This window comes from Cottoperca gobio, chromosome 17 (genome assembly GCF_900634415.1).
Source record: "Cottoperca gobio chromosome 17, fCotGob3.1, whole genome shotgun sequence".
NCBI classification, from domain to species: Eukaryota; Metazoa; Chordata; class Actinopteri; order Perciformes; family Bovichtidae; genus Cottoperca; species Cottoperca gobio.
The window spans coordinates 18,868,520-18,883,503 of NC_041371.1; the positions used below are offsets into that span (position 1 = coordinate 18,868,520).

The 14,984-nt window shown below is 41.8% G+C and overlaps 1 protein-coding gene across 1 annotated transcript; it reads left to right on the forward strand.

Annotated features, from left to right (window-relative positions):
* The first annotated feature begins 1,288 nt into the window (after nucleotides 1–1,288).
* LOC115022414 (uncharacterized) lies at nucleotides 1,289–13,934 on the forward strand. Its single transcript, XM_029453394.1, has 14 exons — nucleotides 1,289–1,518; nucleotides 2,196–2,398; nucleotides 2,968–3,051; nucleotides 3,142–3,234; nucleotides 3,349–3,459; nucleotides 3,556–3,688; nucleotides 5,322–6,709; nucleotides 7,567–7,588; nucleotides 8,542–8,747; nucleotides 8,862–8,954; nucleotides 9,824–9,919; nucleotides 10,099–10,209; nucleotides 10,526–10,655; nucleotides 10,759–13,934. Exons 1-14 carry the CDS (start codon nucleotides 1,515–1,517, stop codon nucleotides 12,630–12,632), a joined length of 4,548 nt encoding a protein of 1,515 aa, XP_029309254.1. The 5' UTR covers nucleotides 1,289–1,514; the 3' UTR covers nucleotides 12,633–13,934.
* Nucleotides 13,935–14,984: the final 1,050 nt, after the last annotated feature.

Consider the following 14,984-nt stretch of genomic DNA (forward strand, 5'->3'; position numbering starts at 1 on the left):
GTAAGTATCACAAGGAAACTAATCATACCCCGCGTGCCACAACATGATCTGATTATATTGGATGATGCAGGTTCTTTCTTAGTCTCTGGTACAGGGTCATACTCACCCCTCCTGTTGAGACTCTGACCTCCTTCCACAGTCCCCTTTTAACACTTTGGGTCGGTTGATTCTTCACTGATGTTGAGACAAGTGTCCCTATGGGTACCACCTCCCTGTGTAGTCAGACTTCACCATGAAGAGGTCCAGTTTCTGCTTTTATGGAGGATCAGTGTCTCCCACAGGAGTGGGTGATATATTTAACTGTTTACAGTGTGTCGGGTGTCTTCAGGATGCTCTCTCTTTACCTCAGACTGCTGTGGGTCAATTGGACTTGAAAACAGTCCATCCCATCTTGGATAATACCAGATCTTCCTTTTGATCACCTTTTAGGGGACCAATCTCCCGGTTTCACTGGACTCTCCTCTCTTCGAGTTCTCTGCATGTGACACAACAAACAAATTTCGTAATATCTTTTCTTCTTAACAGTTATGATACTTCTTCTTCTATGTCTAATTCTAGATGCGATTGTTTGTCCATAAGTTCTCTCATAGCTGAAATATAATAAGGTTCACTGGGTGGACTTTGGCTCTCTTATGGTGGCAGAGCTCAGCCTCTTGTTCTTCCTCCTCTCTGTCCCTTTTACATTGCTGCAGGGTCTCCAGAGCGACTTTCTGTCTGCGGTTCAACTCCATTTCTCTCAGCTCAACATACATTTGCTTTCTGACCTTCAGTCTCTTCTCCTTCAGGGTCAGTTTCCTCAAGCTTTTCGCCAGCTCCATTTCCAGTAAGGAGGTGCTGGCTTACTAGGTTGCAAATGCTTATGTTCAAAATGAAACAAACTAAAACATTCCTGTCCTCTAAGGCTAGTTTTAATTCAATTTGAGCTAAAAATGAATCCTCACAGTATTTATGTGTGAAACTTGATGGTCATAATGGTCAAGAAACGGCAGGATCCAACATCACATGCCTGCTTTGTAACTGTCTGAGGCTCTGAGACCAGTCTGAGAACATCTTATGTCCTGATACCAGAGCACATCATCTCTAATTGGCCAGAAAAACCTGTTTTTGCCAACACAATTTATTGTTTTTACCAAAGCACAGTTGTCAGATCCAACATCCTGTAAAATGCCTGGGTAAGGCTCCCCATCTCTCAACCTTCTTTAAGGCATCTTCAAGTTTTGCATTTGTTGCATGAAGATCTCTGTAGACGGTCTCGCCTTCATTGTCTCCTGTTCCACAGTCCAGTCCCGTTGGAGGCGGTAATGTACCTCTAAGCTGGTTTGCCAACCGCCAATAAACACTACAGAAGAAGAAAGAAGTGCAGTCAGCCACACATCATGGGTGGCGGTGCTGTCTGTGTCTGGATTAGCTAGAAACTAATTTTCACAGATGGTCACTGCAGAAGGAATATTTTTTTAATTAGGAATCATCCCTCTGTGTCTATTCAAGCTATCAGAAGTCTTCGGGGGAATAAAATGGGTAATGTTTTGCATTTTACTTGGGTCAAGTCGGTTTGTTTTGATGCTGTTAGCTTGTCTGCTAACAGTAAATTCCTAGCTTTGACTTGTCAAACTAATCCTTCCTGGAAGTATTTTAAATAGACATAACGCGAAGGGGAGAAGCCATTGCAGTTCATACCCATCTATTTAATTGTGGGCATATAATGACAGAGGAATTACGTTTTACACGTCATTGAGAAACAGCTTTTGCCTTTTATCTCTATACCCAGTTAGTAGGTAACACATCTTAATACATACGTTAAGTGGGCTGCCGATGAAAAAGAACATTAATGCTAAAGGGCTATATTTGGTTAAGCTTCTTTTCTTATAAGACTTATTATCAGGCCAAGAAAACTTACATTATATACTCAATATACATTAACAATAATAAACTAACGCTACATGCAGTATTTGCTATTGTTGTCTCACTCTATGTGCTTTATATGACTGCTGCCTGATCATACAACATATTTGTGTGCAAGATAATAGGCTACTTTGTTGGTGTGTTTTTGAAGTGTGCTTAAAGAAGCCTGTGTTTTTATCACTCTCAGTACATCTCTACCAACAACCAGGAGACTATATCAGGGTGTAGATGTTTCTGTTTCTGTTGTGACAGCAAATTTGAAGTACAATAATGCTACAGTCACCCCATTGCAGAGAGTCCCCTGCCCCTGTCCTCGTTGAGGCTCCTGGTTCCACCTCTGCGGGTGATGACGGCTGTGATGTGGAAGGTGGTTCGTCTGAGGAACATCATGCATTATGGCAAAGTGGAGGAGTTTGTGTCCTTGGTAACTGAAGCCATCCCTGACATTTTGACAGACAGACAGATGAGACTGCTCACTCTGGGCTTAAGAGCAAAGGTAAGAGATTCAGATGGACGGTTTATTAACATATGTTGTTTCATTTTCAGCAGATACTAACTTAAAAAAGTAATATTTGTATCATGTCAAACCTGTTTTTTTGATGATATTTGTCTGATTTTCTTTTTAAATCAAATTTTCAAAAGGATTATATTAGTTAATTTAACTGTTCTTCAAGATTGGATTCAGCTTTATTGTAAAGCACACAGTAAGCTATTAGAGCTGCAATTAGCAGTTATTTTCTTTATTGATTAATCTACCTCAATACTACTCTATCATTTTCTCCATTAATTGTTTGGTCTTTAATATAAAAAAATGAAGGATTTAGTTTAATATGATATAAAACCAGAGAAAAGCAGGAAATCTCCACATTTGAGAGGCTGAAAACAGCATTTTAATGCAATTTTCTACATGTAATGTCAGATTTGTATAATATTGTATTATATTATACATCGGATGGCAGTTGGATGTTAGTGTTTGCAGTTCTTCACTGTGGTCTTTGTAGATACACAGGGGGATTTTTGAGTTTTCCTAACTTGTCAGTGACACTTGCTTAATGGCTTTTCCAGATGACATTACAGATGTTAACTTCTGAACAGTCAGAGGATCTCAGAGGTGTTAAAACACGCTTCCTACCGTCTAGCTCGAAACAGGTGCGAGACTTTTTCAATCATGGACATCAAAAATGTTGTCTGTTTAACAAGTGTTCTGCTTAATTCAGGTGCGTATATTTTACTTGACAGGTTCATCCAGGAAATGAAGCTCTTGAAACCAACTTTGTCAGGCTTGTTCAGAGACTCCTGGAGGACCCTAAAGGGAGAGAGCACTTCCTCAAGGTGTGTTTCTGCTCATTGTCAGTTGTGATATGAAAAGGAGCCGTTTGTTTGATTTGTCAAATGATGTAGTAACATGAGGTTTTACTCTTTGGATTGAAATGTTCCACGTCACAGAATGTGTTTCCGGTGGAGTATGGGCCTGACTTTGATACGGCTCTGGAGACGCTGGTTTGTGAGTTCTTCACCAGGCTGGATGAGTTGCTGCTTATACCAGACTTTAAGCAGGTAAAGACAACAATTTACGCCATAAAGATTGCAGTTTACAGAGATTGGTTGTTTATTTTCAGTCCATAAAAATATACTTTTTTTTCATTGATAAAGACCGCAGTGTGGATCAGTGATACACCCTCCGTGCTAGAAGAGTACATGCCGTGTGTATCCAAAGCAGATGACCTCAAAGTACTACTCAGAAGCAAGGCCCACTGTGGTAAAATGGCCAAGATGGATACCAGCGGTAAGTCAGTCTGCATGTGGATACCAGCCAGGTCTTTATGTGCATATTAGTGCTGAAACAATCTCTCAATCAAGTGATGATCAATTCATGAGATGAGTAAGATGACGATAATAGTCTAGAGCAGGGGTCTTCAACGTTTTTCGGGCCAAGGACCCCCAAACTGCGTGGTGCAGGGACCCCTTACTGTATATATTGTATAGAAGAGGCTTGAAGAGGTCTGTGCGACGGGGGCGGTGTAGTTCACCCCTCTCCATATCCTCTCCCCTGCAGTACCTCCGCGGACCCCCTGGGGGTCGTGGACCCCCCTGTTTGAAGACCTATGGTCTAGATCAGGGGTCGGGAACCTTTTTGGCTGGCAGAACCATAAAAGCCAAATATTTTTTTATGTATTTCCTTGAGAGCCATATATTTAATAAAATTGAATGTAACTGTTTCATTGAACAGGTGCTCTTTTATTAAATAAACTAAACACTTACGTTATTTATCACATTTATGTGCACAGTTTCAGTGTTTACTGCACGGGTGTCAAACTCAAGGCAATTATATCTGGCCCGCGAGAAAATATCATATGTCTGTCATAACTGGCCCGCCGGTTTTGGTAATTAAATCAATGCATGGCACAACCACGGGAAAAGACATTTGAGGAAGTATCTAAATGTGTGAATGTTTTTGGAAAGCAAAGGGAAAGACACCACAGATCTCTGGGACGAAAGTGTGGATGTGAGCTGGACTGTTTGTGCGACATAACGAAGCATCTCACTGTTAAACCTGCAGCTTCAGGGCCGTGTGATCACGGACATGTATGATGCAGTGAGAGCTTTCCAAGCCGAGCTGCCTGTGGGAGACTCTGATGCAGTGTTTCCAAACACTGACAAACCATCTCCACCATTTCCGCCCCCTACACACACCCGTGTGAACACACCTTCACCTACAGCCAGAGACAGAGTGGAGGAAAGGAGAGGGGAGAACTAAAAACAAATCCGCTGCTAAACGTTTTACTTTATAATGACACAATATAATTATTTATTACTTGTTAAAAAATGTCAGCTCAAAATTGTCTGCGAGTCATATTGCGTTATCGAAAGAGCCATAGGTTCCCGACCCCTGGTCTAGATTAATAAAAATAAATCGCTTCATCTATAAAATGTCAGAAAATAGTTTAAAAAAAATACAAAGTCCAAGGTGATGTCTTGTTTGTCAGTTCAAAACCAAAAGATATTCAGTTTAATATATGAAATCTCCATATTTGAGAGGCTGAAAACAGCAATTTTTGACATTTTTACATAAGAAATGACTTTATTGAAAGTTGTAGATTACTTTTCCATTGGTCAACTAATTGATTAGTTGACTGTTTCCAGCTTGTCAAATGTTAGGATTTTGTCTTTTTCTCTTTACGAAAAAATGCATGTTTGTAAATAATTTATTTTTGGGTCTTGGAAGAAGTTGCTCAGAAAACAAGCAATTCTAAATCTTGTGGTTGATGAAAACGGTCAATTGAAAAATTTAAATTGAAAAAATAATCAACAGATTAATTGGTTAAGACGATAGTTTTTAATATCAGTCGAAGTGCAGATATATTACAACCACTTTGAAATGTAAATGAATAATGTTTTTTATTTCTCTTTTCAAACAGTGCCCTCTCCCTCAGAGCAGCGGCTCTTCTCATCTTTATCTCTCCCTTCTTCACTGCGAGAGACCAACGGCAAAGACGTAGAATCTAACACAGAAACATTACAAAAGCAAAGAGAGTCTGAGGGGATTTCTCCTCAGGACGCAGCAGATATGGCGATTCAGGATACAAGATGGCCATCTGAGGCGGAAACAAACATTCTGGACAGCAGCAATGCAGAACAAACAACAGGGGGCGAATGCAGTGACAGCATTCCTGATGCTCACGTTGTGGAGGAGTATGATGACAGAGCATCAGACACCTGCCGATCTCCCTCTATGTCTACAGACAGTCCTTTATTGTCCAGCTCTGTGATTGACCCACCACGGCAGAGAGTTGCACAAAAATGCACTCAGTGTGGAAAGTGCTTCATCTATCTCTATGAACTCCTGGAGCATCAGAGGCTGCACACTGGAGAAAACCCTTACAAGTGCTCTCAGTGCGGGAAGGCCTTCAGGAGGACCTCTGACCTGTCATCTCACAGACGGACACAGTGCACAAAAGCAGCTTATATTTGCATCAAATGTGGGAATAGCTTTCAATCGGTACAGGAAAAATTCAGACACCTGTGTGTTCACAGTGTCAAAAGGTTTGACTGTTCTCAGTGTGGAAAAAGCTTTAAGAAAATGCACTTGCTGGGTAAGCATGAGCTGACTCACACCCAGAACCGTATCTTCACGTGCAGACAGTGTGGGGAAGTATACCCAAGTATGAGTGAGCTGAGATCCCACCAGAAGATTCATCCTCCTGAGCTGTCCAATCAATGCATGCAGTGTGGGAAATTTTTCAGCTCTGCTGCCTGTTTGACGGCCCACGAGCTGCGCCACAGGCAACAGAAAACACAGATTTGTGTGCGATGTGGCAAAGCTTTCAAGAACAAACACGACCTGAATCTTCACATGCGCAGTCACACAGGCGAGAGGCCATTTCAGTGCACGTACTGTGGCAAACGTTTCTCCGTGTCGGGAAACCTGAACATTCACATAAGGATCCACACTGGAGAGAAACCGTATCTGTGCTCTGACTGCGGAAAGGCGTTTGTTTCAGCCGGCGAGCTGCAGATACACAGACGCACCCACACGGGGGAAAAGCCATACAAGTGCACTGTATGTGGGAGGGGATTCACCATGGCGAGCAAGGTGACACTTCATATGCGCGTTCACACCGGTGAGCGCCCTTACATCTGTTCTGAATGTGGGAAAGGTTTTTCTCGTGGCAGCGAATTGAAGAAACACACCATGAACCATACGGGGGTGCGACCATATGCTTGTCAGCTGTGTGCAAAGACTTACACATGCCTCAATCACCTGAAGAGACACTTGAAAACTCACAGTGTAGTGCAAAACCAGACTGTCTAATTACATTGATTACCATATGCCATTGTATTAAATTAATGTTGTATTCTTGCAACTAGCCTGGACTAATTGACGCGTTGACTTTGTGCACTGTGGATTAGGTTTCACACTCACCCACTCTTGTAAGGATTATGTTGCAAAAGTTTGTTTTTACTGACTGATTCCTTATCCTGCGTTGTCAGAGCTGTTCTAATTGTACCCTCTACAATTACATTTAAGTGTATTACTTTTGTTCTGTGAAGCCCTGAAATGCACATTAACAGAGTCTCTAAGAAAAGGCACAACAATCAATAAATTGCAACTAGGTTATAAAATACCCTTTGTTTGCTCCTAACAACAACAGCATTTGTACTTAAATCCAACATGACACATCATGCACAATATCATGATGATCTGCACAATATCAACATTATATGTTTGTGATCTTTAAACATAATACATTGACAACTGAAAGAAATACACTAAGAAATAAAGCTCCTGTGATCCCGATAAAGGGTTTTTCTAGATTTGATTCCAATTACCTTACAATGTTTACAATGTCTCAACATTGTAAACATAAAAAACACATTTTGTTGAGTTTAAACATTACTTTAAAGATGTAGGTATTTTGATTGTGCGGAGAGGCGGTGCATCTCATTTTGACAGTACAGTGAATATCAATCTCCGCATCCGGGCTGCCCCGTAAAGCAAACCGAACCTCGCTGTTACTAACCGAGAACCAACGCTCCCCAGAATGAACAACGTGTTTCAGGAAGAAGTTGGCGCCTGAAGCCCCGTATGCGGTTAGCTAGCACGCTAACCGAAAGTATGAAAGATAGTACATTGTAATTATTTTTATTTCATCGTTATTAAAGAATTCCGAAATGAACGACGCGGGTATGTATTAGCTTGTGAAGCTTGAAAAAAACAGTTTATATATCACTTATGCGGCTAGTGGAGTAGCTAAAGCGAAGGATTAGCTGAGGCATAGCAGGCCTCGACTAATCCCTGGAACACGAATTGTTTTTCCCGATAATAAGCCGGTTTTACCAGACAACATCAGTGGCCTTGTGGCTAGTCTGGTAACGCTAGTTTACGCATAGCCTTGTGCACAAACAGAAACGATATCTATTGTTTTTAAAACGTCTTTCTACGGTTTAAGAGTTGTATTTAAATGTATCAAACGCAACCCAACTGTTGGGTCGTTGTGACTGATAGTTAGCTGAATTTAAATAAAGTGTATAACGTTATGCTAACAACGCAAACTGTTTATGCTTTTGCTACTCACTATGGGTTACCTGCTTTGCCATTTCGCGCAGTGCAATGTGTTTATTTGAGTATTTAATGACTATCCTAACGTTCAGAGCTATAACATGCAATGAGTGGTTGGCGCTGGACGTATGCACACAACCCTGGTGCGTTAGATAATGCACCCTACAGGGCTGTACTTCACACTGGCTAGTGCAACATAGGGATGATGCGAGAAGAAGGTGAACAGACTGTGCGGACTTATGTGGCTGTACTGACTTTAATGTGAGATGCTGTACAAACTAGGACATGCCTCTCCTATTAACACTGGAGTCCTAAAATATAAGTACCCAAATAAAACGTAGTATGAATGACTATTTGGATATAATAATAATAAATGATATTTGTAAAGCGCCTTTCAAAGCTAAAAGCAATCTCAAGGCGCTATATAACATTGAATGCAATCGTTCAACATCTTCTTTATGGTTAAACACAACATATGTAACATTAGAAGTGGCCCTGGGCTTATGTAACCGCAGTTACAGTGTACAAGGTCCCCACCTTGCTCTTAAGTTTGTTTGACCCAATTTATTTTCTCTTAGAAGAATTCAGTGTCCCTTTCTCCTCGCTGGCACTCCTGGTCCCACCACTTCGACTGATGTCAGCAGTAATGTGGGAAGTTGTACGCCAGCGGAACATAAAGCACTATGGGAAACTGGAGGAGTTTGTGTCCATGGTAACCGATGCAGTTCCTGAACTGATGAGTAAAAGAGAAGGGAGACTGCTCTCACTGGGCCTGAGAGCAAGGGTAAGTGTTCAAAATTGGGTGTATCCATCACGTAAATAATGAGAACTATTCATATAAGAGACTCAAGAAAAAGTATCATGTAATAATTAAAATCATGAATAAAATTTCTTCTAGACAACTCTTGAGCTGTTGCGTTCTGAACACCCTGAAGATCTCAAGGCTGTTGAGAGCCACCTCAACCGAATCCGAACTTCTTGCATTGAAGAGGTGAGTGTTTTTATTGATTGGGTGTAGAACTGAAATTTGTTAACTAATCCATTAATTGATCAGCGACTGTTTTGATAGTTGATTAATTGTTTGACTAAAATGTAAAGCAAAAATGCCAATACATTGACTGATAGTAAATTAGATATCATTGAGTTTGTTGTTTTTGGTCAGACAAACGCAGCATTCGGTCAGAAATGAATCACTTTCTGACCTCAAACCTTTCAATTTGAATTTCCAACGAGGGAATAGCCGTTATCTATCCTCTCTTAAAGCTACCAGAGTCCATTGTCATTTAACTGACTATGGATAAGTACCACATTCCCCACTTCAAACTATCCGAACTATCCCTTTAATGTTGCCTAATGAATCTTTCTGTTTTACCTCAAATATTACTTAAGTTTTCCCATTTGTTTATGATGTTTGTACTTAGACCGTATGTTCTGTCTGTTGCTGTGTATGGCTCTGGCACTGATGTGATCACAACGCATTAATTATTAAATAATTAATAACTGCTGTAAAAATACGAATTTTAGTGTGGTATGTCCCAGTATGTTTGTGATTCTATCATCTAACTGATTCTCTGTGGTTTGGAGTTTAGTTTCACTTTGTGTGAAGCTTAGTAAAGAGGTACAATTGTTGTGAAGTCTGTATTTGGTCCTACAAATGAACTGTAATTGCCAAATGTTTCTTTTAATTTCCCACAATTTTCTGTCATTTAATTGACACAAAACACTTTTGATTAAATAAGAAAATAACCAACATAATTATCAATGATGAAAATAATTTATGATCATTATATACTTTTGAAATATTGTTTTCACAATTGAATTTCCTATAAACGGCCGACTGTGTTTCGTTTTCTAACCCAGACCAATGATCCTGTAATTGAGGCCCCAGAGGCGAACTTTATGAAGCTGGTGCAAGGCCTCATTGAAGACAGTGATGGCAGAGAACACTTCCTGAAGGTAACATTTCATTTCATTGATATGTTACTCTGAATAACATGGTCAGGTAAAACTCAAATGTTATAAATCCATTAGTTTTACCTAGCAAAATGTGATTAATGAAATGTAGATATTGCCTGTCTTATGAAGGATGCTGCCGTGTGTTGAGGGTGTCTGGTTGTTTTTTCCCCATCTGACAGAATGTGTTTCCAGTGGAGTACGGCCCTGACTTCGACACAGCACTGGAGACTCTGGTTTGTGAATTCTTCACCAGACTGGAGGAGCTGCTCCCAATACCAGATTTCAAACAGGTGCAAAAAGTATTTTTAAAAGATAAGAAAAATAATGTAAAAAATTAAAGAGCTACCTGTAACGGCAGCCGGATTTACGCGATATCACAAGATCACACGAAAATTCTCTTTTCTCAAAGTTTTGCCATTTCTCCTTATTGGCTCGGGACAGAGTTTGATTGACAGATGGTTCATCCAATCATTTGAAAGTGCCTCCAAACAGTTTCCAATGATTCTCAGATGGTTCTGTGTGACAAACCATCTGGTGCCTCCTAAATTAGGAGACCTGTGGACTTTAAATAAAAAATATATATATTTTTGTGCCTCTCTTCTGTAGACTGCATCCTGGATCAGTGCTGCCCCCTCTGTACTAGAAGAGTACATGCAGTGTGTCTCAAATGGAGATGAGCTTAAATTTCTTCTCCAGAGCAAACAGTGCCACGGGAAATTGGCTAAGAGTAGCATTGGTATGTGCACAATATACATTTGATATAAACTCGTCATCATACAGTGTTTTAGTTGAAGAAGATTTGTATTAACACTTTTGTTCTCCTCATCTTTTCCCTGCAGCTCCGTTTCCGTCAGATGATCTTCTCATTCCCTCTCTGTCTCTTCCTCCATCGCTGGAAGTGGCCATCGCTTCCCACCCGAGTGCTTGTGACGATGAAAATAATGACGTTCCTCAGATTGTCATGTTCGATGAAGAACTGTCTACAAACCCTTCCACCTCAACTGACTTTCCTGAATCCCCAAAAAGGACTGACATCTCATCGTCTCCTCGCAGGAGACAGTCAGGGCTGCATAAATGCCCCGAGTGTGACAAATGTTTCAAGCACCACTCAGTCCTCATCGAACACCAGAGAGTCCACAGCGGGCTGCAGCCTTACAACTGCTCTGAGTGCGGGAGGGCTTTCAGAACAGCCACTCTGCTGGCCGGTCACAGGCTACGGAAATGCAAAAATGCTGCATATCTGTGCATTAAATGTGGGAACAGTTTTCCAACCTCACTGGACAAATTCAGACACCACTGTCCAAAACGGGGCCGTAGCTACGATTGCGGGCACTGCGGAAAAAGTTTTCAAAAGTCAAGCAGCTTAAAAGAACACCTGCTAACTCACGTCCAAAGCCGCCTTTTCAAGTGCAGTCATTGCGGGGTGGGTTTTTCAGGAATTGGTGACTTGAAGTATCATCAGCAGGTTGATCATGATAAGCCTTATCAGTGTAAGCAATGTGGAAAGAGCTTCATTTCCTCCAAGTGTCTCACCAAACATCAACAACGTCATGAGGAGGTGGGTGAAATGGAGAGCGCCAAATTAATGAGTGGAGGGAAACACAGGAAGAGCGGCTCAGCTCATCGGACTTCCTCGGCATCTATGTCCTCCAGGAAAACATCGGTCAAGGCTGTCTACGCGCGAGGACGAGTCACGCATAATTGTCCACTGTGTGGAAGGAGCTTTAAGTATCGATTTGAATTCCTCGAGCACCAGAGGTTCCACACTGCGGTGAAACCTTACAAGTGCTCGCAGTGTGGCAAAGCCTTCCGCACAGAGGCTCACCTCTCCAGGCACAGGAAGAGGAAGTGTAAAAATGCTTCCCACATTTGTACCAAGTGCGGGTGTCAGTTCAGGTCTCTCCACGAGCGGGTCAGACATCAGTGTGTCCAGCTGCTGACAAAATACGAATGTTCTCATTGTGGAAAGACCTTCAAGATGGCCCACCTGCTGAGGAACCATCAGATGAGTGAACACCAGCTTCCCTACAGCGCCAACCATCGCTTCAGGTGCAGATACTGTGATGAGACGTTCCCTGGCATCAGCGAGCTCAAGTACCATCAGAGGGTGGACCACGAGAAACCCTATCAGTGTCAGGAATGTGGCAAGTGTTTCCTGTCTGAGAAATGCCTGGCCAACCACGAGCTGCGCCACAACGACGACAGACCAGAGAGTTGTCTTGTGTGTGGCCGCGGCTTCAGAAACCGCTACGACTTGAAGCAGCACATGCGCACTCACACGGGAGAGCGACCTTACCAGTGCACTCACTGTTCACAGTGTTTCTCCACAGCAGGAGGTCTGCGGAGTCACACCAGGGTTCACACCGGCGAGAAGCCGCACGTTTGCCCAGATTGTGGTAAGGCTTTCTCCCAGATGGGTGCAATGCGCACCCACAGGCTCACCCACACGGGAGAAAGGCCATTCAAGTGCACAGTGTGTGGCAAAGGTTTTACAATGGCACACAAGGTGACCGTTCACATGCGTGTGCATACGGGAGAGCGGCCGTACGTGTGCACTCAGTGTGGGAAAGCTTTCTCAGATGGAAGTGTGCTGAAGCAGCACATGCTGAACCACTCAGGGGTGAGACCATACCACTGCCAGATCTGTCCCAAGACCTACACCTGTCTGAACCACCTGAGGAGGCACCTGAAGAGCCACTCGAACATGAGCTGAGCAGAACATTTTACACATACTGACACCGCATTTGGTAGTTAGGCTACTACAATTGCAAAGGACCAACTAAACCAAGCAATACATGAAGGGATGTCGAATAATGCTGTACAGTTGCTGTTGAAAGGAGGAAAGTTTCCTCGTCACTGTAAAGTAAATGTAGTCACATTAGCCAATTGTCAAGCACTATTTGAACATTTAAAGGAATTGCTTTACATTTTGGGAAATGCACTTATTGATGATAATTAAAATAATTGGATGAGAAAATTGATACCACTAATAGACTGTATAAAAATGGACGACATGACACCTCCCCAAAGTGAAGCCAAAACATCTCGATCGCCCCCTGGTGGCTGAATGCAATATAGGTCATAAAGCCCTCCCCCTATATGTTAGCGGAAGGGACACGGGCCAAACTTAAAAGTAAAAGTGCACGTCAGATAAATGTTGCCCAAAGATGGTTTCTGTCATGTCTATCACGCTGATGTATGTTCAAGTGTTTCTTTTTTTTTGATGAGTTTTAATTTTAATGGTTTAGTTATTTGATGCTATAACAAGGGGGTGAGACTTTCATTGACTGCTGCGCTGAGTGAAGAAGTCGCAGAGCTGGAGGCGAGAGAGCAGATGTAACTTTAGCTTTCCATGGCCGTCACAAGTCTGTGTAAAAGAATATTATGGGTAGCATGATGTCTTTCTAGACAAACAGCTACCATGGTGCTAACAAAGTAGCTCTGTGGCCGTCCTCGGCTCGTGATTGGCTCGGACGGCTTCAGCCCCCCCCCTGATCACGACTGAATCTGGCTCCAAATTATATTTTGGCTTCACTTTTGTACAGTGGGTTGAAGAGGAGACGTGTCGTCCATCTATTTATACAGTCTAAGTACCTCGCTATAGATATAGAGCTGTATCGATCGCCTCATCTAACTCGACAAGAAAGTAAATAAATGTATTTTACAAAATGTCAAACTATTTCTTTAACATCAGCACAAGCTTGTTCTTTTCCCTCATTCCCCACCAGGCTATTAATAAGCTTTTCAGTTTCTTATGCATGAATATGTTTGGATGTTATTCTGGAAAGTATTTGGGTGGTGAGATTCTGTATGTTCAGAAGCTGTAATATTGGTGAAAATATATTTTTGGAAAGGCCTCAAAAGCAATGTAATGACATGTTGGCTGTAAATATACTGGGGAGACTGTAAAAATGATGTTAATTTCAACATGACATAACTTTATTCCTGTAGCCCCCCCCCCCCCCCCCCCATTATTCACATTTGTGAATTTCAAATTAAATGACCTTGGTTATAACTTGTGCATGTTGATTAATTTACAAGCAGAGGGAAACACATGTTAGAGTTGTGAGAAAAAGTGTTTACAGAATTACATTTGCCATCAAAATAAAAGAAGGTTCCACTAGATGGCAGCAGATGACCAGTAACTATTTCCCCCTTTGCTCTGCATGCACTGAAAGGCAGTGATGAGCATAGGAATTGAAATTAAATTAATAATAAAATGAATCAAGTATTTTCTGCTTTGCTGCTGACTGGAGATGATTCTAAAGACGTCTGAGGAGACGAGATGGATAAGGGACTTTTGTAGCAGTAGTTGACCTCCCATTTCCTGTCATTATCTTAATTTGGTGGGGTTCTGAATCTTGATTAGCCAGCAATTTCCTGATGTTTTGACTGGCGCCGTGTAGTATCTGAAGTGGTTCAACCCATAACAAAGACAAGTCATCAGTTTTTGTTGCGTTTGCATGGTGCCACTTGAGCCCAGTTTAGCTTACAGTAAAGTTTGATCTGGACGACCACTGTTCCCAGTACCTTGTTTGTTAACTTGGACCAGAGGCAGATGAAGTCTTAGGTCATAGTGTAACAGGCACAGTGTGATTAATCTCTTCCATCTGGGCTCCACTGACTTTCATGTTTTTCGCTGGAAGAAAAGGGCAGTTTTTTTTACCCTCATTTCCCCCTTGTTCCTTGTGTTTCATCTCATCCGTGGTCACTTATGCATTGTAGCTTTTGAATCATTTCTCTATTAAAAAAATTAAATAGTTGCCATTCACAGGGGGATGAACCCCAAAGATGAATGTGGTGGCGTGTTAAATGTTGCAAGATGTTAAAAACCACGAGGAAAAAAGCGTTGGAGACACTGGCTGTACTCAGCACTATTCCTTCTTTCTCTCTGACTCAGAAATGCTGCTAATCTTCTCCACTGAACATCGGGATCCTGTGGAAACTCTGCATCCTGTCTGCCAACAGGCTGTGCCCAGAACATTATGCAGAACCTCTCAGCTTTAGGAAGTATGTGAGTTCTTTCTACATGTTAAGAGTTTTATCTTGACCTTTTTGAGGACAT